Source organism: Panicum hallii, chromosome 9, assembly GCF_002211085.1.
Source record: "Panicum hallii strain FIL2 chromosome 9, PHallii_v3.1, whole genome shotgun sequence".
Taxonomy (NCBI): domain Eukaryota; kingdom Viridiplantae; phylum Streptophyta; class Magnoliopsida; order Poales; family Poaceae; genus Panicum; species Panicum hallii.
The window spans coordinates 28,971,450-28,994,648 of record NC_038050.1 but is presented as its reverse complement, the minus strand read 5'-3'; the positions used below and the strand labels follow the sequence as shown (position 1 = coordinate 28,994,648).

At 45.4% G+C, this 23,199-nt stretch overlaps 1 protein-coding gene across 5 annotated transcripts; it reads right to left on the bottom strand.

The window, feature by feature from the left end:
• Window positions 1–12,865: 12,865 nt before the first annotated feature.
• Window positions 12,866–22,823, bottom strand: LOC112874519 (pentatricopeptide repeat-containing protein MRL1, chloroplastic). 5 transcript variants are annotated; one of them, XM_025937885.1, is made up of 20 exons: window positions 22,445–22,817; window positions 22,107–22,266; window positions 21,591–22,022; window positions 21,246–21,468; window positions 21,040–21,103; window positions 20,168–20,312; window positions 19,958–20,073; window positions 19,751–19,879; window positions 19,408–19,599; window positions 19,149–19,313; window positions 18,918–19,058; window positions 18,605–18,704; window positions 17,672–17,780; window positions 17,504–17,595; window positions 16,013–16,103; window positions 15,017–15,248; window positions 14,841–14,933; window positions 14,262–14,310; window positions 13,467–13,560; window positions 12,866–13,303 (listed from the first exon to the last, which is right to left on the bottom strand). In XM_025937885.1, the coding sequence occupies exons 1-20, from the start codon at window positions 22,754–22,756 to the stop codon at window positions 13,075–13,077; spliced, it is 3,168 nt and encodes a 1,055-aa protein (XP_025793670.1). In that variant the 5' UTR covers window positions 22,757–22,817; the 3' UTR covers window positions 12,866–13,074. The 5 variants fall into 5 exon arrangements, with proteins under 5 accessions (XP_025793670.1, XP_025793671.1, XP_025793669.1 ...); XM_025937886.1 differs by having other exon boundaries at window positions 21,591–22,019; XM_025937884.1 differs by having other exon boundaries at window positions 21,591–22,266.
• Window positions 22,824–23,199: the final 376 nt, after the last annotated feature.

The window sequence follows — 23,199 nt, the reverse complement described above, 5'->3', positions numbered from 1 at the left end:
AATAATGAATGGAGAATATGGTGGACTATACCGATCTCAACAAGCACTGCCCAAAAGATCCCTTCGCGCTCCCACGCATCGACCAAGTCATCGACTCGACTGTGGGCTGTGTCCTGCTCTCCTTCCTTGATTGCTACTCGGGCTACCATCAGATTGCCTTCAAGGAAGAAGACCAGATCAAGACAACCTTCATCACCTCGTTTCGAGCATGCGCCTACAAGACTATGTCCTTTGGGTTGAAGAATGCAGGAGCTACATACCAGCAATGCCTCACCGATCAGCTACACCACAATGTTGAAGCCTACGTGGATGACATGGTCTTCAAGACCAGAAACCACGACAAGTTCATCTCCGACCTCAAGGAAACCTTCAACAACTTGCACAAGTTCCGGTGGAAGCTCAAACCATCCAAGTGTGTCTTCGGCGTACAGCAAGGGAAACTAGTCAGTTTCATTGTCAGTCACCAAGGAATTAAAGCCAACTCAGAGAAGATTACTACCATCACAGACATGGGAGCTCTGCAGACGATCAAGGACGTCCAGAAGCTCATAGGGTGCATGGTGGCCCTTAATAGATTCATCTGATGACTTGGGAAAAGAGGATTACCTTTCTTCAGCTTCTGAAGCGTCAAGATAAGTTCCAGTGGATAGAGGAGGCGGCGCAGGCACTAGGAGACCTCAAGCATCACCTATAATCCCCCCCCCATCCTCATGGCTCCATTACCAAGCGACAATCTGCTTCTGCACATTACCGCGACTACTCACGTCATCAGCATAGTTATCATGGTGGAGCGCTCGGAGGAGGGCCATGCTTTTGGTATGCAGCAGCCAGTGTATTTCATCAGCGAAGTCCTCTCTGAATCTAAGGTTCGTTACCCGTCAATTCAGAAACTTCTCTACGCTATACTCATCACATGTAGGAAGCTTCATCACTACTTCGACGAATACAAGATCTTAGTCATCACTGATTTCTCATTGGCGGATATACTCCACAATCGAAATGCCACTGGATGTATTTTCAAGTGGGCAGTGGAACTGGGGGCTCTTAGCATTGACTTCAAGCCTCGCACCGCCATCAAGTCGCAAGCACAAGCCGATTTCATGGCGGAGTGGCGTGAAAATCAAGTTGCAGCTCCATCCAACATGCCCGAGCATTGGGTCATGTACTTTGATGGTTCTCTCAAGCTTAGAGGCAGCGGCGCAGGAGTCCTCTTCATATCTCCAATAGGCGAACAACTCAAATATGTTCTCCAGATACTATCCAAGGTCTCCAACAACAAAGCTGAGTACGAGGCATTACTGCATGGGCTCCGCTTGGCAGTCTTTCTTGGCATCAAGAGACTACTCGTCTACGGCAATTCCTTGCTAGTAGTCCAACAAGTCAACAAGGAGTGGGACATCAACAAAGAAACCATGGATGTGTATGTTGCTGAGATACGCAAGTTGGAGAATGAGTTCTCGGGCCTAGAAATCATCCATATGATCCGGGATAATAACGCGGGGGCTGATGTGCTCTCGAAGCTGGGCTCCGATCGAGCAAAAGTCCCACAAGGAGTATTTGTTCATGAACTACATCATTCGTCCATCAGGCAACCAAATCTTATGATCATCAATCAAGGTTCATCAGAACCTAGTCGAGAGGTCAGGTCGACTTGCGGGTGCTGTTCATCGACTTCATCAAAGATCAGAAGCTACCCCTAGGCATTGACGAAAAGAGTATCGAGGCTGCACGCATCATCAGGCGAAGCAAGGGGTATGTTCTGGTTGATGAGAAGCTATACAAGCATGGTTCAGTAACAGACATCATCATGAAGTGCGTCCTCATTGAGGAAGGCAAAGAAATTCATGATGGAGCCTATGGTAATCACGTAGCATCCAGAACACTAGTCGGGAAAGCATTCAGGTCAAGATATTACTGGCCAACGGCTTTGGCTGATGCCGAAGACCTGGTTTGTCGCTGTACAAATTGTCAATTCTTCGGCAGGAAAGCTTACGTCCCGGCGCACAACCTCATCGCCATACCACTATCGTGGCCGTTTGCTTTTTGGGGCCTGGACATGATTGGGCCTTTGACAGCAGCGCCAGGAGGTTTTACCCACGTGTTGGTGGCCATCGACAACTTTACCAAGTGGATCGAGTACAGGCCAATTACAAATCTCTCTGCGGGTCGAGTAGTCCGCTTCATCTGCGACATCTAGCATTGGTTCGGTTTCCCCAACACCATGATTATAGATCTGGGATCCAATTTCCACTCACATGAGTTTTGGGAATTTTGTGAGCGAAGTTCCACTGAGGTCAAGTACGTCTCGATGGCTCACCCGCGGGCCAACAGCTAGGTTGAGCGTGCCAATGGCTTGATCCTTGATGGTTTGAAAAAGAGACTCTACGACGAGAACAGCAAAAAAGGGGCAAGTGTATTCACGAGCTCTCCTCGATTGTCTGGGGGCTTCGCCTCAACCAATCAAAGCCACAGGTCAGTCACCGTTCTTCCTCATCTACGGGTCGGAAGCTATCATCCCTGAGGACATCATGTGGCAATCTCCAAGACTGGAGATGTATGAAGAAGGCGAAGCTGATCAGGCAAGGCATCTGGAGCTAGACTCGGCAAAAGAAATCAGGCGCAATGCCTTATTACAATCAGCCCGCTACTTACAAGGAATTCAACGCTATCATGACCATAATGTCAAGGAGAGATCCTTCAGCATCGGTGACTTGGTCCTTCATCGCATTCAAGACGAGACGTGACTTCACAAGCTCAATCCACAATGGGAAGGGCCCTTCATCGTCACCAAGGTCACACGACCAGGGTCATACCGACTACAAGACTCTGATGGCCAGGAGGTTCCAAATTCCTGGAACATCGAGCATCTACGTCATTTCTATCCTTAGATAACTTGTACCCAGAGTTGTCAGTTGCAGAGCAGCACTACTTATCAATAAAGAGTTGATTTGGTCTACAAACGTCTACTTTTGCCCTCACACTACATTGTAGAACTCGGGGGCTTCGGCCACGAGTACCTACTGTGGCAGAACCAACCTTAATTATACCGGCTCAAGTACGCGAGTCCACTCCCGAGGGCTCCAACGTGCTTCAAACGGTATAATCCCTTGGCCTGTCGGGTAACGTCCCGATAAACCACCGATACACAGGATCATATAAGGTTACCTCACACGAAGGTGAGTCCAGAGATACAATCACCATCACATTTTACATCATAGAGAATTACATTACAAGAGCTTCCAAAAGAAGTACGAAATTTCAAACTTAGAGAAATTATTACAAAATGTTAAAGTTGTGGTTTTTAGCAGCGGAAAACACACGTGACGATTCACAACACGTCATCGAGACGGATGTCATGCTAAGCTCGGGCACGACATCACTTGATATCACCAATGTTGGCCGGGGGTGGATCCTACTCCACGGACCAACCTTCTGGAAGAGCACAGGGCCAAAATAGGGGAAGAGAAGGGTCTTCAAAGGCTTTACCTGGAAAACATAAAACTAGCAAGGCTGAGTATACTAATACTCAGCAAGGCTTACCCGTTCATGGTATACTTAGCCATGTAACTAGACCTATGAAGGCTTGTAATGGTTCTGGGGTTAGTTTTAGCTGAAAAGCAACAAAGAGTAGATCCTTAAATTCAACTTTTTAGCTTTCAGGTTCTAGTTAATTATCCATTCTAGGTAGGCACCTATAACTACTCAAGCATGGTAAGGTCTTTAACCAAACATCATCTTTGATATTCATAGCATTGTTCTTGTTACTCTATGTGCCAAAGGGATCAAGCAATCTCAATCTTCGTGAGAAGCGGACGATTCTGAATCGAATTCAACCTTGCAAGGTAAACCTAACACACACGCTTGGAACACCAAAGGGTCGTTCCGAAGCAACCGTTTGCCTTTCATTCCGACTCGTGGATCAGAGCCACCACAAGCGACTGCAGGACCATACGCACTTCCAAAGTGCAGGACGTACGTCTGTAGCGCGACTACAAAACTCGTACTCCTGGTTGCCCTTGCAACACGTATTCCCACACGTCGAACTAAGTAACCAGAAGAAGCAAGACGAGTGGTGGGAGGTATGTCCACTCCTCGGGCCGATTGGTTACTAGGCTTGTCGCTTACCCAAAACTCACGGCATGTGGTTAGTACTTTCAAACGCTTAACCCCGATCACCACACACTGCGACCTTATCAAAATTCAACAACACAGACGGGGTATCATCACAACCACGATACCTCATAAAACTCCCGTCCGTCATCCTTATAGTGATAACAGGAATGTAAATATTACAATTCCTATATCGCGCGAGTGACAGGAAATCACCCGACTTCTACAGGTCCTATTAGCATAGCAGCTAGCCGGACTCAAGTGCTAACATTCAATACATTGGTTCCTAAGAAAAATGCAACTAGGGTTTCAAGCAATTCCTAAAAACTTAATGCATAGAATACGTAAATAGATATAGATTGCAGTGTAATTAAAATAGTGGGTTATGTCCGGGGCTTGCCTTTACTGGTGGGGCTGAAGTCAGAGATGTTAGCATCATTATCTCCCGAACTTTGGTTCGGGACTTCCGATAATCCCTTGGTGACATTCATTTGGTCTTCAGGAACATCCTCTGCAGACTCCTGGGAGATCTTGTAGGTACCGTCTGCGGAAGTAGACGTATCTACATGCAATGCAACATTACATTCAAAGTGTGCACACGAAACTATCTTACTTCACAATAAAGTTGCAATCCAACACTTATTTAACATACCACTCATATAACAACCAGAAAGATCTGAACTAAACCTAGACAGAGCTATAGGGGAACAACTAATTAGAATCAGCTACTTGTTGAGGGTTACAACAGAGCCGATTGGAAACAACGAGGGTTTAGCTGATTGATGTTCTTAGGTCGTGCCTAACAGAGGCGTGTCTATTGTGTTATCTTATTGATCTAGGGTTGTGTAGTTTGGTCTGTGTAGCTGATTGATAGGTGCACCAGGTTCCTAATTGATTGATGAAAGCATCGATTACTTTGGCAGAAGGATGATTCCTAAAGAAGTTGTCTTAACTGAGATGTGCTTAAGTGTTATTCTAGGTAACTAGGTGTGGTTGTATCGACTCGATTACGTCAGCACAACTATTGAGTGACGTACAGCCGATTGGAGTGTGGTTAAGGGTGTGTGACCGATAGATATATAGCCGATCTCTCAGTCGATAAATCGGCTGATAGAAGTGTGTGGACAAGGATGGGAAAACTAAGGATTGATCGGCCATAACCGATATGGACAACAACTAGAATCGGCTTGGATCGGCCGATAGCAAGAGTCCTAAGATTGTGTGTGCATCTCCGATACATCGACTATGTGCAGCCGATGTAGGACAGAACAAAAGAGTTGTATCGGCGGTAGCCGATATTAGAAAGATAACAACCGTATCAGCTAACCAACCGATGGTAGAAACATATCAAAAGAAATGCATCGGTTGACAGTTGTTACACAGAAACATCATAGACTCAAAGAAAACGGATGCTTAGTGGCTGAGCTGATAGCCGACGCTGAAGCATAGCTGCCGAGATGTATTAGCTGAGCAGCAGATACACACAAACTAACAGGGATCCTTTTACGAAAAGGATCTTAAGGAAACGGCAATCAAGACAAGGTTAAAGTCTTGATGGTAGGGATACGAGCACTCGGGTGATAGGATTAACTAACTGTCACACATCTCTATTTAAAACATACATCCTATGATTACCTTTCAGCTATATCACAAGCATACAATATAAAGCACAATAAAATATTCATTCCCTAACATTTGACCTAGACCACACATCAAAGAATTTTAACTCATGATCATAACATATAACTTGTAGATTTTGACCTAAAGATTCAAACAAAACTAATTTTGTATTTTTATGAACTTCTTATGAAAATCTATGAAATGTAGAAGTTCACTGAGTTGAAATAAAGAAAGCTCTGGAAATCTTACAGAAAACACCCTAGAACTTTCTAAATCGAAGCAATTAAGTCCCTGGTCGGGGAAAACAAAGAACGGAAAGATAACGACGATATTCCGGCAAAGGAGTCGCCGGCATTAGGAAGATTCAATGAATCAAAGCAAACCTTGGGGTAGCCTTGGTTGTGAAGGAGAACGGGCGGAAAGTGAATTCCCGCGATGAACAGAATCGACGATGAGAAGTACTTGACGGTGACGAGATTCTGTGGGTGACGAAGAAGCTTGCCGGGGATGGTAGTGGGTAGAGAATGGCCGAAGAGGTAAACACCGCGGTGATTTGTGGTGATGGCGGTTGGTTGAGCGATCAACGAGGGTAGGAACTGTTGGACGTCATGGACCTTTGGGACGAGACGATAGAGCCGGATTGGTTCGCTAGGCCAACTCCTCCGCGAACCTCCAGGGTCCACCTGCTCACGAGCTAAGCCTTCTTTTGCTCCCGCATCCCTGGCCCTCAACCTGCTCGCACGTAGCCTGTTGCCTTGCATACGCACGCGCCTGCGGGATCGAGCCGAGTCGGCCAGTAGCAAAACACTCTCGCTCGCATCCGCAGACGTGCTAGTCCAAATCCTTTCGGACCTTCGCCTTCGCTTCGCCGTGTTTCCTCCGGCTCGCCGTGCCATATCCGCTCCTCCGCCTCCGCGAGGACCGAGGCCTGCCTGCATCAGGATCACATCTTCCGCTGCCGTCTGCGCCAGGCCACCTTCGTTCTCCACGAGCAGTTCGCAGTGCCGCTTGACTTCATCCGCGGCTTCCTCCTCAACGGTCTCCGACGACCTTCACGCGTAGTCCCGCTGCTCCCGCGCGGTTCCACCTGCAGCCGTCGCACTCATCTGACACCATCCGCTCCACTCGCGCCACGTATGGCGGGTTGTTTGTGTCCGCCGGCCGCATCAGCACATAGTCATCCTCTTCACGCGCAGCAGTCAGATCCGTCAGAGCTCGGACATACGCGCGCTTGCACGCCGTCGTTCTGCATAGTTACTCCTCCATGTCGCTGCCGGACCCGTGGACCCTGGTCTTGCCGCGCCGCTCCTGCGCGCTGCTCTGCTTGCTCCTGCTCTAGCGCTTGCCGCGCGCTTGCATCGCGCGCACTCGCTCGTGCCTGCTGCACCCGAGCCGAGCCACGCCCAAGCCACCGCGTTTACCTCCGCGCCTCCCAACGCCTGCACACGCCGCCGGCTCCGCTCGGTTCACGCGCCTGCGTCGGGCCGCGTCAGCTCACGCCTGAGCCACTCGCGCGCTCTGCTCTGGCGCCGCCCTTCCACGTCGCCGCCTGCCTCCACTGCGCTGCGCCCCGCGCCTCCTGCGCGCTCTCCGCGTCTGCACAGCCTGCCGCTTGCCCGCGCTAGCTCTGCTCCCGCACGCTCACGCGCGCCGCGCACTGGCGCCTGCGGCCGCCAGCTCTCCAGCGCCCCACATCCACGCGCCGCTCTGGCTCACGCCACCCGAGCCGCTCCGCTCCACCCCACGCGCCGCAACCGCCGCTCGGGGCCCGCTCCCGCCTGCGCCGCCACGTCGCCTGGATCCGCCGCGCGGTGACCCGCATCGCGCCGATTCGCGCCCTCTGCGGCCGCCCGCTGCCACGCGCTCGCTCAGGCGCCGCCCCGCCTCGGGCTCGCCCAGCCGCTGCCGCCAGCCACCCGCTCCAGCCCCGAGCCGTCGCCCTGCACACGCGCTCGCGAGCCGCTCTGCCGCCTGCGCGCCGCGCCCGCTCCGGCGCCGCACACGCGCCCCGCACGCTAGCTCGCGCCGTGCCTGCCGAGCCGCCCCCGTGCGCGCCGCCTGTGCCGCCGGCCCCAGCTTGGTGCCGCTCGACCCGATGCAGTAGAGGAAAGAAGGCAGGGGGAAAAAATGAGCGCCGCCAGTGATTGGAGGAGGAAGTCAAATAGAAGAAGAACAGAGAGAGAGTGGAGATAAGGATGGAGCTGCCAGTGAGGAAAATAAAAGGGGTGCCAGGATGAGGGAGAGCAGAGGAGAAAGACAGATGGAACTCTCCCAAGGACTTGTGCGCAATTTCAAAAAATTACAGGGACCTTTTTGTAAAGTATAAATTGCACATCAATCTAAAACCCTAATGAAGAAATGCCCAAAATGAAAGTTGGAGAGTTTTTCAAACTCTACAACATTGCTTTAGGGCCCAAGTTCAAAAACTCAAAACTTACATCTTTACACATTAAATTTTGAACAAAAGTTGGATTTGAATTGCTTTTGTCCTAAAGAATGAAACTTTAAAAATTCAGGACCTAAATGCAAGAAATTATGACATGTCATGATGACGGGATAGACTCGTCATAATGATTGGATAGACATGTCATGATGACTTGCACCTTTTACACTTTAGTCCTGAGTAATTTTGAAAGTTACTTTGTAAATCAATTACTTGCATAAAAGGACTTGTACTTTTATAAAATCACATAAACACCCTTATTTTCACAACTTTACCCAAAATTTTTACACACTTCAACACACACATTTGAAATGAAACTTTTGGATAAAAATAATATATATATATTTTTACAAGAGATAAAATAAGAAAAATATGTTTACAAAACCACCTTTTACTTATTTTGAAATTACCATAATCCAAATACTTTTTGCAAAAACAACCCTAGGTTTTTCTGTAATTATAAAAATACCCTTTTTACTGGCACTTTTAAATTTTTAAAAGTTTCACATAAACACACATGAGCTTTATACAAACAAACACATATTTCACACTAACAAATTATATGCCTAGTTTACAAATACATGAACTGTCACACCTACAATACGCTAACTATGTTAAGTCTCCAGAAATACTCGGGGGGCTATCGCCACAAGTCTCATCTGCACGACTACTTTTTAACATAGCCGTCAAGGCTAGGTCGCAAGGACTACTTGCATGTTTTTTGACTACTTCGAGTACTAAACTACACGGTTCAGAAGAATCGCTTGTACAAGTTATTACAAAAACATCAAAGAGGTCCCCACACCTAATTAGCATGAGGCAATCCAGAGTTTTGCATGACGCGAGTAAAATCTGATTCGCTTGCATCCCTGCGGGGTCTAACTTTCGAATACCATGTCATGGACTACTTCGAGAAGCATAGCCTTCGGAATAGCTCAAGCATTTTGGGTAATTCGTTTAAGTCCTACAATTTTCGATCCTACTCAAAGAGTCAGTATTTCGAATACATCAACAGGCTATGACATAATAAAACATATGTACATTTATACATAGCTGGATAGAGTGTTCAGTGGTTTGACCATTGTTCTCACACTTGCTCCAAGCTATCAACTAACTTATGAGCTACTAGCTTCATTTCTTTGACAAACTCTGAGAATTTCTCCTTAGAGCAGTCGGTAGACATGCCGTCAGCTAGTGGATTCAGGTTGGCCTTGGGCCAATAGGAATTCACGAGTCCGAGGACGTGCGCCACATAGGTCTGCGGGGCTTCACGAAGTCGCTCCAACAGCGTCTTGTCGCTAACCACCCCTTCTTCGGGAGGATCCACCATGTCGACTACTATCCGAGCAGCACCCATAAGCTCTTCAAGTTCCTTTTCTCTTACTTCCTTTTCTTCGGCCATGTTCTTGATCTACTGCAGGCACTCTCTGAGTTGCGCATTAGCATCTTCAAGTTTCTTCGCCATGAGCTCCACGTCTTCTGTGCAACGGTATAGCAGATTCTTCATGTCAGTCAGCAGATCTTCTTTATATCTTATTATATTACTAAGTTCTGTGGGCAAGCGACAAGAAGAAGCACTCATAGAAGTTTAGACACAAACACTCGGATATTCTAAATTGGATAAAGCAGTTGAACAAGCATTACCTCGGGGAGTTTTGATCAGAGCTTTGTTTTTGTTTGATAGATTCTATATCTCTTGCTTCAAGAGCCAGACTTCCTGGGTGCACTCCTGCTTAAGGGTGTTCAACTCATTCCAAAGCGCAACATTTTTCATGCTTTGCTCACCAATCAGGCCATCTTTTTCCTGCAACTAGCGGGCTCCATCTTCTACTGCCCTGAGTTTGTGCAACTTGATTCTGGATCGATTGGCCAAGGTTTGTACAACAGGAAAAAGCGGTCAGAACACCAAATACTAGTCGGCAAAGTCAGATATCATCAGTACAGGACACTTACCGTGGAAAATTTATACAATTCCTTGAAAGTATTTTGAAACTCTATCAAGGATGCCGACGACAGCATTGGATCTTCAATAAGGTCAGTTGGGATGGCAAACCGCCCCTTAGGGGGAGTCACCAGGATTCCACCTGAGGAAGAACCCGTAGCACCTTGATCTCCAAGGGCAGGCTGCTGCTGCGGATTACCTGTCACCTTGCAACTCGCAAGCAATCAGGCGACAGGTAGATTGCTACCCATAGGAGGAGGCGGCACAATGGGCTCACCTGCAAGCATCTCCAGGAATGCATCTTTGGCTCCTATTTTGGTCCTGCCGGTTTCAACACCGACAAAGGTTAGGACCTTGGACGGCACAGACGATTTGATGGTCGCCGGTATCGTATCCAGAACCGCTGCATTAGATGGCTTCTCTGGCCCGAGGAGCTCCTGCCGCGGCATCGCCAGGCTGCTCCAAGCCTAGAGCAGAGGATGGCCTACACACAAGAAAACAACAATGAGACTTGTTTCTTACGACAACGAACCTACAATATACAAGTGAAAGCACTCGGATACTTACAGTGTAGACTTCTTCACTGCCAATTTTTCTTTTTGAGTACTTTGAGGGCTGGGGCAGTACTTAAAGCACTTGCCGACACCATTGTACCAGTCGTGGGCGGGGTCTGCCCCGACGAGGCAGCCGTGACGGCCTCCATCGTTGTGGTGCCAGCCGAGGGCGGTGTTTGCCCCAGCATGGCTTCAGCAACACCTGTTGATGGGTCCACCGTGATGGAGGGTATATCTTGCCCCTTCACAGTATCATCCTCGGCTACTTCCCCGATCTTTTTCTTGGCATGCTTGGGGTTCGAGGAGCTAGAATTGAAGATTCAAGAAAGGGAAGAATTTAGTCAAAATCACCACGAGAAAGTAACCAAAAAACACTCATAAGGTCGAGGAAGGGCACTCACCTAGGTGTCTCATCTTCGTCTCCACCTGGCAAAGCACTAGCCTTGCGCTTCCGGGTGGCGGACCTCGGCCCCTTAGGGTGACTGGGCAAAGGATCACCACCAGGAGAGCTCTAGCCTTCCTGGGAGGTCTTCTCTTTCTTGCCCTTCATCACCTCCGCAAGGTGCGGTCGTCATCGGTGCCCTCGTCATCCTCCCCGCTCACTGGATCAACAGTGGGTCGACAGATTCGGGATGCTTCGAACATCGACGGCATCAGGTGGCTCAGACGTTCAATGTTCAGCATCGGAGGCATGCTCCTATATACATTTATATCATCCTGCAGTAATATTCCAAGATTTGTCATTAAAGGACATCAAAAGTACTCAATAGAATGATACAACTACTTAATCCTACCTGTTTGGGAGGATTCTTTGCCGAGTATAGGCTCAGCAGACATGGGATGGTTTCAGCACCCATGAGCACCCGGTTTACTCGTAGCAAGGCTTCACCTTTCTCAATACGCTCTGCAGAAAACCAAGACGGATCTGAGATGCCAAGGTACTCGAAGCCAAAGCGCGTGTGCTATTGCAGCGGCTGGATCCGCTTGCCTAGCCATGTATATATCACCGATACTCCAGTAACTCCTGGATCTCTATGCTCCTTGATCATTCCGAGTAGATCCTCGATTTGGCTCATGTCATGGCATGGCATCGTCCACTCGCCACGGATCCTGAGTGCCTCGGCGGTCCTTTTCGGGAAGTGAGGGCTGATGGTTTCCAATATAGAACCACCGCCCCCTCCACCCAGACAGACTAGTCGGGAATTTGTAGGCGGTATACTTCTTTTCCATTCCCTGTCTCAACTGGAACCTGGCACCACCGACTTCATACATGGTACTCTTGTTGGGTTGTGCTTGAGATGGAAGAGGTAGCAGAAGAGGTCGAAGTGAGGTTCTTACCCCAAGAAGGCTTCACAAAAATGGACAAAGATGGAAATGTTGAGAATAGAGTTGGGGTTGAGGTGATGGAGTTGGATGCCATAATAGAAAAGAAGATTGTGAAAAAATCAGAAGCTGGGAGGGTCAATCCGCGCTCGATAAAATATTGAAACAAAACAGTCTCCGCAGCCCTATCATATGGTCTCTTATCACCAGTGGCAGAGCACCACTGGATAATCTCCTCGGACTGCAGGAGGCATTCATCTACCAGCGTTTTAAGGTCAGCCTCAGAGCACTTACTTGTTCTCCACCCATCGCAGGCGGTGACAGTGGGTTTGGAATCCTTCCCCTTCGACTTAGTGGCTCCTTTCTTGCTCGCCATCCTTTTTGTCACAAGCCGCTTCACTCGCATGCGCTTGAGGGTTGAGGATTGGGGTGACGGAGCAACGCTCTAGAGGAGAAGGGAGGTCTCATCGACTACTCCTAACAGAAGAGGATCAACGTGATTGGACTAGATCATCACCGCTGGTTTTAGATCTAGCGGTGATGGCTCCCGTTATCACCGTCGATATATATTATCCAACGCCCCTTAAACCGGCGGTGATGATATTTTCAAACCGACAGTGATGGGGCGCTAGAGCAGTGAATTCAAATGTACACTCGATCCCGTAAATTACAAAATCAGGCATTCAACCCTTGAGCTTATAAAATGAGGTCAAGATACACAATCGGACGGTTCTGATGGTGGTTTATCGTTTTGGACAAACATGAAGAGGATTTGCTATATGGAAACAGCGTATATGCTTTTCTATGCTATGAAGCATGCATATTCATCTTATCATGCGTGACAAAGAACGTGAACGAGACAAAAATGCTTCATACACTAAAAACTGAATTCGTTTTATGCATCCTGATTACAAAGTTTGATGTATTGTGTATTTCTTTATTTTGAATAATATTTTCACAGATTATATAAATGTAGTATATGTATTTCCTTCCTCTGAACAAACTATTCACACATTTTACTATCCTGGACATGTTCTCATAAAGGTTACCGAGATCTGTTGCTATTGGATTGACGTGCACTACTAGAATGAAAGGCTTCTGATGTCGCGTTGCTGATCAGCAATCCCTTTGGCTAAACGTGACGATAGTGGAAGCAAGTCAGCTGGCGCGGCACTGGAGGATTTGCTATTCAATTTTGGATTGAACCATCTCCTTAACGTGAGGCCATTGATCCTCATCCTCCCGTGGGACTCCTCCCCTTGGTATGAAATTCCTAATCGCCTCAGGAGAGAACCAACTGCTTGACCAATTCTGCACGCCACAACCCAAATCAGTCTCTTCCAAAAGTTATCAAATTATTTTAATGGATAACTGAGATAATGTTTTCAAGTTTCAGGCTGAACAAACTTCACAATGTAAAATCCGATTGATAAATATATAGCACATGTAATCAGAGTAATGGATGTGATCTCACCTTCCAGCAAGCTTTAGTGTTTTTTCCCTTTCATCAATGTCGACCTGTTTCTTTTCTGTGGGTAACAAGATTGTCACGTTTGGTAACCTTGCACCTGCATCACATAAGAAATATTAGAACCGAAAAAACTGTGATATAAATTATACTTCGTCCGTCCACAAATATAAGCACTATTAGGTAATTTAGGTTAGTCCTAAGTCAAATCTTTTAACTTTGACCAATAACATCTCTATAAATTATTTTAAATAGAAATAGTTACGTATTATGATAGCTATCATGAATTTTTGCTATTGACAGTCAAAGTTGAAAAAAGGTTTGATCCATGACAAACCTAAAAATGTTTATATTTATGGATGGAGTACAATGTATATATTTCTCCAATTTCTTATTGGTGCGTGAGTAAACCACAGAATAACTATTTAGTTTTTTGCATGAAGAAATCCTAGAACTGTGAACATTTGACTAAAAAAAGTGACCATGTGTTTGTAATTCAGGTGGCTATTGGTTGTAACAATGCTTAATGTTAATACTCATAAAAAACAAGATTATATATCTCATCTGGCCTTTTTGTATCAGAAAATGGCCAATTATACCTATTCATAGTTTAAAGTTCAAACAAATTTTACAGGAGCACAAATAATCCAGAAACTATGCATATTTATTATTCTCCACATCTTTTTGTCAGGGTGGGGGTGGGTGCAAAGCATGAATGTGTTGAAACTTTGTATTTCCTTGATTCACTAGAAAATAGTTGCAAAAGCAAATTATTTGATGTTTAAAAACTTTAGTATTCACCTGCAGCAAGTCGATGTTTCAAGGATCTCAATGTTGCAAGAAGAGAAACCTACAAAAAAAATAAAACGAAAGAAAAAAATATAAGAAGATACACTATCAGTTACATAAACAATGCAAAACATACAACTTTACCCCCAATGTTAGCAACAAAACAAGGACACACAAGTAGGGGGGGCTCGACTATGGGAAGAAGATGTCCCCTTGGCAACCGAGTTACTGCTGTTTCTCACCACAGAACCTTTTCTTGGGGAGAAACAATAGAACAATTTCAACCGAGAAAAGGGTGTACCCAGTGCGAAAGCTCCCACACAAGGTGGGGTCTGGGCAAGGGAATTCCTAGACAGCCTTACTCTTGCAAAAAAGTCCTACAAAATTATATTCTGCAAAGAGGCAGTTCAAATCCAGGACAGGTGCAGAGTCTCTACTACTGCACCAGGTCCGTGCTTGAGAACAATTTCAACTGAGAAATATGACAAAATGCAGAAGCAAGGACACAGTAATGATGTGACCTTCAATTTTATTCAGGTAAAATGATAAAGCAGTCTCATGAACATCTAATATTGCAAGTAGAAAAAGTACCTCGGCTGTGTGGATCCTTAACTTTCTTGCATCAATAACAATCCTAGTATCTTTCATGGAAATACTTGCAACTGCTCCTAATGAAGCAGCCTCCTGTGACAGCAAGCCATGCAACTTTCATTAATATCCGCAGATGTTGAAATAGAGCCAATGTTTATTGAAGATAACATGATTACCTCCAGAATCGAAAAAGCACGAATGTCATATTCACCGAATCCTTCGAAGAGTGAATTTATATTTGGATTATGTGGAATATCACAACTTATTCCCATGTTTTCAATGAAACGACTCTTCAGCGAATTTTCATGAGGAAGCCTCAAACATCCCAACACTTGAGATAAAACATCGCTCGAAGGTACTAGCCCAGTTGAAACTGCATTACGATACACCGTAGTTGCTGCGGAAGTCCTACAAAAAAAATAAAAATAACTTACTAAAAAGTAACATTGTAAAAAATAATAATAGATACATCTATACACATCTTGCAGGAAGTTGTTCAAGAACTATGATGGAATAAACATCCGTCTAAGGGAGGATCATGCATGGAATTCATAAGGAATGACATAGAGGTGTTGATTTTGCTGCTGCTGTGCTGATTGAGGATGACACATGGCATTCATGAGGGATGTCAATTTACTGCATTCTTGATCATTCGTAAGGAGTAGACTGCTCTCTCTTCCATTTCACTGCATGTCTAGGGGTAACTATACATGATTGTTGATTTTGCTGCTGCTGTGCTGATTGAGGATGACACATGGCATTCATGGGGGATGTGAATTGACTGCATTCTTGATCATTTGTAAGGAGCAGACTGCTCTCTGTCTTCCATTTCACTGCATGTCTAGTGGAAACTATATATGATTGTATACCAGCATGGCTTCCTGAATGCTCAGGCAGAGAAGCCTTTAAGTTCACTGTAGCATAGCCTATTAATTCCCCAGCATCATGCGCTTCATAGATCTGGATCAATCCTAGACAAGCTGTGAAGATGGACCAGAACATTTTTTACAGCACAAACCACATCTAGTATGTAAAGGACTCTGTCAACTATGTACAATTGTTCCATGTCAATTTAGCCTACAGGGTAATCTAAATAACTGAACCTAACATTAGGTTCCTTCGAATTACATATGTGAGACTATGAGATGATCCGGCAAGGCTGAGGAGCATACCATTTGTTGTCAATTTGTGGTTTCCCTAAGCTGAAGTTGACAATTATATTCCCAAGCGAGAGATCACTGTCAAACATTTGTAGACATAAACCTGAATAGAAGTTGTGTCAGCAGGTATTGTCATCAAATATAGAACAACAGCGGAACAAACAACAACAAATCATCTTAGTCCCAAGCAAGTTGGGATAGGCTTGTTATCAAATATAGAAGTGGAACAAACAAAACGACTCCCAAAAGACATACACATAAGAAAAAGGGTCAAATAAGTAGGTTAAGGAAACAAAGAGAATTGAGTAAAATGCACCACAAGTCCCCAAATTTGTATCGCTAGTTCATTGGGGGTCCCTAAACTCCCAAAACGTGTATTTAGGTCCATCCCAAGTCCCAAATGCGCCACGCAAGCATCCAAAGCCAACGTGACATGCCAAGTAGTGCCACGCTGGTGAACATTTTGCAAACCCCCCCCCCAATTTCTATTATCTTAACTCAGTGTCCTCTCACCTCCCCTCCTATCTCTCTCCTCTCCTCCCCTCATATCTCTCTGTAACACGGGGAGAAGCTAGCTAGGGATGGCCCGCGGCCTGGGTTCTTCGCCTGCCTCCTACCCTGCATCTCTTGCTGCTTTCGCCCATGGCCTCGGTGGCATCCCCTCACTCCCCGCGGGCAAGGACGCGCCAGCCTCGGCGACAGCTCCCGCCATGGCCGGCTGGGGCGGCTGCGCCAGCTCCTACCATGGCCGCCCGCGGCGTCCCCTCTCTCCCCCGGCCTTGGCGGCAGCTCCCGCCATGACCTTGGCGCCGACCGCGCGGCCTCCCTTGGGGAGAGTGGCAAGGCGACCTCGGCCGGAGCGGGCCCCTCATCTGCAGCCCGTGCCCGAGGCCGGAGATGGCCCCTCATCTGCAGTCCGCGCCCGACGGCGCAGCACGGGCCGAGGCCGAGGCCACGATGTGGCTCCAAGCCGCGGCAGCGGCTCCTACTGCTTGTGGAGCAAAGCAGCGGCGATGGAGGGGGTGTGGTGGAGCTAGGTGAGCGGTGGCGGTGGAAGGGGCGCGGTGGAGCTGGGTGAGCGGCGGGATTGGGGCAGCCAGGAGAAGTGGGAGGTGGAGTAGATGGTTTGGGTGAGAGAGGAGAATGGTGAGGAAGAAAGAGAGGAGAATGGTGAGGAAGAAAGAGAAAGCCAAGAGAGGTGAATAGGATATGTGGGGCCCACGTGTCAGGTTCAGGACTGTGGGAGACAGGGGATGCGAAATGTGGAGGGCTTTTTTGTATATTGGCGCCACGGTGGCAGGCTATGTTGGCGCTAGAAGCTTGCATGGTGCATCTGGGACCCGGGATGGACCCTTTAAACAGTTATGGGATTCAAATATGCATTTTAAGAGTTCGGCGACCTGACTATCACAGTGGCATGAGTTTGGGGACCTGGGGTGTATTTTTCCTCAAGAGAATTCAAGTTCTCATATGCGTAACAAGAAAAGGGAGAAATAACCTTACCAGTTAGAGAACCAATAATGGTTGGATTGATGCCAATGCCATCTATTATTAATTGTTCAAACAAATCCAAACCTAGTTGTGCTTCACCGTTTCTACATTCCAGCTGTTAGTATCTAAAGAATACCACAAAATTAATTTGAAAGGTGCAATTCATGCTCAAAATATTACCTTTCACAAGCAACAAATAAGACAGAATATGTTATCTCATTTGGACAGACTCCTATTCTGTTCATCTCATTAAGGACATCAACAGCCTTTAAGACCTGATCACCATCACCTGCAGTTTCATTACATGGTTAATAAAAAGCATGGAAACAAACATTATTTGAATGTTCAAAGGACAAGGTTCAAATGAAAAGGACTAGTAGCTATTATGCATTTTTCAGACAATGGAAATACCATTGATCCTCCTTTATGATTACGACAATTAGCTAGCCCTCAGACCTGAAAACTAACTTGGTAGATCATTAAACTCAAAATGAAGTCCCACTTCGATCTGTAAAGTTGCAAATTACAAAAGTTATGTCCTAGTGGCTTTCAACTAGATACTGCGTGTGTGATGACGCTTTAGTTTGCTTACTGCAATGCCACATCAGCATTTTAAGCTAATTGAAAAGATGAAATAGTTTAAGTGACAGTTTGCACATTCGTAGTGCTTAAAGAAATGGTCTATGTAGCCACCTAGCCAGTAGTTAGGCTGCTTCCTAGGTGAGGTCCATTAGACCTAGCAGCCAGCGAATTTTGCCATTGCCACGCTATCGATGGCATCACCTCCCCCTGCCATTCTGCCACTGAGATACCTTTCCTACCACAATTTATCTAATCCTCCCCTCTCCCTGTAAGTGACCCCCTCTCCCTTTCATAGGCAAGCTAGGCACTAGGTCCCACCACCACAATAGTGCTAGGCGATTTGTTTCCATAACACCTAGGAGTTTTTTTTAACACCGGACAACAGACCACATATGAATTTACTATTTATATTGAACAACCTAAGTAGTATTGTTACAAGCACAGGGACATCTAGTAATTTTTCTTTCTTAGAGAATATATAAGTGGAAAATGAAAATGTTGTTTATCATTTCTTTGTAGGAGGGTACATACACAGAGAGGTGATCAAAGCATTCATCATTGAAACAGTTGGGGTCAATTTGATAGACTTAATCTCCTCGTAAAGCTGCAGTGCCTTCTTCCAGTCCTTTGCCTGAAACAGTGGCCCTCAAATCATGATGAGCTAGAAGGAATCTTCGTAATATATCAATGGATGGGGGGAAGAGAGGGATACGAATATAGCATGCGATAGAGTGACCTATGAAAGTTACACATTACTTACAAAATCTAGGGCTATCGACCAACATGCATGTCATATTTGAATCATATATGTGTTTTTCATGCAACAGTTTACAAAAGAACTTACATTGCAGCAAGCACCCATTAACGAACTGTATGCAATTGTTCCAACGTGTAAACCTTTTGCTCTTGCATCTTTCATTATCTCAAATGCAGCATCTGCCCTCTTAGCATGGCCAGCTACATCAACTAGAGCACTCAAAAACATCTGTAGTTCATGAAACAAACAGAAAAAGAAATAAGATGTAGAGAGCACATTAGGTTTTTCATTCTTTAAGGTTACCACTAAAAAATGCACCTCATCAGGTTTTACTCCAATCTTGTTCATATCTTCATATATCTTCAGTGCAAACCCTAAATCACCAGTCAGGCTACAGCTTCTCAATGCGATTGTGTAAACTTCCGGGGTACCCTTTATATTGTACTCCTGAAGCATTTTATACACCTCACGAGCTCGATCAGCCTATACAAACAAGACAAGCACAACTTGATTTTGGATACAGATGCTATATTACCCATTTTGCATTTCCTTAACAATGCTTAATCTGTAAAGCCACCTGGCCCGCCTGAATACATGTCTTCATTAGCGCTCCAACAGTAACATGATCAGGAAGGATTGGTCGTGATCCTTTTGATTCCGAAGATTCTGCTGTCATTTCTGATAAAACATCAAACGCCCGAGCCACAGCCCCAGATTCACCGCATGCACTGATTAAAGCATTGAAGACAACTCGATCTGGCTTCACCTTCTACTGAAAGTATGACCCAGTAAGTTTGACGAGTATGAAAAGTTGAAAACCATATAGAGAGTAATAGATAGCAAGATATCTTCAGTAACATTTATAGCCAAAGTAAAAGGAGCACATCTAACATAAAACACATCAGACAGAACAATATCACCTTTGAACTCATAATCCCATAAGCACCAAATGCTTTTGCCACTTGTCCAGCTCTAGCACAGCCATCAATTAACGCGCTGTATGTGTTGACATTTGGCTCTATACCAGCACTGACCATCTCATGGAAGACCTAAAATGTAAATACAACATGTATATTAATATATATCAAAAGGAAACCACTATGTAACTTTGTGATTTAGTTAACTACCTCGAACATGGCATCAACTTTTCCACACTTTGCACAAGTTGATATCAGCGTGGTGTAAAGTTTACAATCAGGTTTTAGCCCAGCTTCCTTTAGGAGCTCCATAACTTGGAGGGCTCCTGTAAAAGTAAAAACAAGTAGATACTCCATGGTTCTAAGTCAACTCTGGCATATCTGACAAGAAATGCTAGAACTTCAAGGTACAGCAGTTACCGTCAAAATCTTGTGAATTAGCACACACGGACAAAAGCATATTGAAGGTACTTATTTTTGGGCTGTCAATCAATCTGCAGAAGCGAAGAGCTTCCAAGACAGCCCTTTGCTTCTTACACATACTGAAAAAGCTGGCATGGTGGATCTGAAAATTAATGAAAATCAGGAGCTTGAAGATATTTTATAGGGAAAGAAGTAAATTAGGCCCCTCAGCTCTTGTAGTAGTGTAATTTTAGCCTTGATCTATGTAAAATGAGAGCATATAGCCCGTGAGTCCATAATCAGCCTAGTTTTGGAAGTTGTACTGTCCTAGTGGGCACTAAACTGCTGAACATGGCATCTTCGTTGGCAGTGGAATGTCATATCCTACCACCATTTTCATCTTTTTTCCCTATTCATCATCAATGGCAAGTCAAACACATCAACAGGAGGTTCCCGATCTTGGAACCTGGTAATGGAAGGTACACAACAGACAGGTAAAACCAACTAAGATCTGGATTCTGGAGCTCCTATTTTCTTTCTTACTAAAAACACCTCCCCAACCGTGACATGGCTTTGACAACTGCTCAGAGGTCAGCAAAATCTGACATGTGGATCCTAACATGTTCCTATTTTAGTTTCTGCCTTCAGCTAACTTAGCAATTACGTGTCAAAAATTGTTGCCATGCTGCATAACCAAGCTGATTTGGGTTAAGGGGAATATTTACTCCATTTTCTATAGTTGAAGGATGAATATTAGGCATTTCATAGTGCAGGACTAAAATTAGACAACCTTAGAATAAATATATACTATTACCTATTACAGAGGCTAATTGGAAAACTCATTCCCCTCAAAAATGTAAAAACCATTAAACTTTGGAAAGGTAATTTACCTTCTTCATATCAAGTAATCCATTTTGCTCCATGCTTTCTAACAAATCCACACAGTCCTTCAGTCTGAAAATACCAAATGGATGTTTCAACCCAAAAAAAAAAATTACAGATGTACAAGGTGCATAATTTGAAATTAGCACTACATGCAAAAAGTTGGAGTTCCGGACTCAAAAGTTTCACAGTGATTATCTATCAATTATGATACCTTCCATCAATTAAGAAACTATTGTATATCCTTGAGTAATCTAATGTATCCTTCGTTCCCTTCAATCCCCCTCTTTTTGCTTGAGTGAAGTTATCTAGATTCTCCTTGTTTAGTATGTTAGAAATGCTCCAGCCAGTTACTGGTGCACCATCATGGTCCTTCACAGCTTTCTCTTGTTTACTCACAGGACCTTCCCTTAAGCATGCAACTGGAGCAAAGTGCCCTGAATATAGAGTATGCTTCAGAGGAGATGGGCCATTATCATTCTATAGATGATATGAAAAGTAAATAAATTATTTCAGCAGACTAGGTACCAAGAAGAATACATGAATTCCAAATTTAAACCTGCTGGCAAATAAGAGCTCCCTGCATTTGAGTTTGTGGATTCAATCCCTTTCCCTGGTTCGAACAAATTGCGATTGCCAGCCAGGGGAACAAAATTGAGATGATCTTCTGCTATTCTTTTAAAGGACGAAAGAGAAGTAAAATCAAGATGTTCCTCTTGATCCTGGCGGCATTCAACTAAATTAGCATCCCAGGCATCTTTTTGCTTAGCAGTATGACCTTGGCTATTTTGCACCACTTCCTGATGTCCTGAAAGGGATAAAAATTGATAAGGTAGCCCAGCTACCCGGCCTATACTGTTAGAGAAATACTTGGTTTTATCTTGTCCTTCTGATACGGTATCTGGCATCACAGGAACACTTGTAACCTTTTCAATGGAACAATTTGCAGTTGGAGATGAGCAACTAACTTCTTCTCGTCCAGAAATATCTACTGATGTAACCGGAGGTGTCAAAGGAATAGTTACAGAATAAGCCTGTGTTTCTTTATGTACAGTATTTACACGCGGAAATATACCAGCATTGCAATACATCTCATCAACAATCATTCTTCCGGAAACACCAAGCTCTGGAAGCCCGCTATCATGAGTTGTTTGTGCTGCACAATTACTGTCATACATTTTTTTTGATACACCAAGGGCCTTATTTACAATGCTTTTGCCATGTTCATGTAAAACCTGCCAGAATACAATGTTCAATCAGCAGAATTCTCGGAAAACGAAAAAAAATTCAAAAGGCAGAGCATGGCAAATGGTAACATCAATTCAAGCAAACTCTGTTACCTGGAAGATGTAACATAACTCGAGGACTGCGCAAAAAGCAGCAGCCAACGAAATGTCCACTATTTAAGCTCACCTCAGGGGAATCCCCGTGCGTCGCGCTGCGCCACCGCAACCACCGCAACCACACCAGCTGCAAGGCGGCGACGCTGACCAGCGAGGTCCCACCCTGCAGCACGTCCGCCTGGTCGGGGCTCAACGCGCAGCAGGTTGTCCTAGAGCGGGCGCGGGAGCCGGGGCCCGGCGGCGGCGGCTGGAGCAGGAGACCACTCCCGCAGCCGTGGCGGCGGGTGGAGGGGCGGCGGAGAGGAAGATGGAGGAAGCGCGGCGGGGCGGCCAGCAGCGGAAGGAGCGCCGCGGGGGCAGAAGCGGAGGCGGATGCCTCCATAGGGGGAGGGAGACGGGAAGAGGAGTGGCGGAGCGAGTGAGGTTTAGGATGATGATAATCGGCAGATGACGCTGGGTTTTATCCGCTGTTTGCGGGGAATTGTGGTGTCGAGGACGTTGCTTGGGCCGTGCGAGATTTCGCCAGTTTTCTGCTCAGCGCCACGGCATCCGGCCAGCGTTCTCTAAAAATGCTTCGGTATTTTTTTCTCATAATTATTAGATAGTGCTAATATTTTACCCTAACTCCACTAAAATAATAGAAAAATTTTGATTCTCTCGATATATTATTTGTATTAGAATGAGATTATTGGAGAATTGTAAAAGTATCTCCCCAATAATCCATCAAAATTGTATTGAGATATTTTAATAATACGTTATTGAAAAATGTTTATTAACGGACTGACACACAGTATGGAAGGGAGAGCGAGGGTGTCTTGGTCAAGG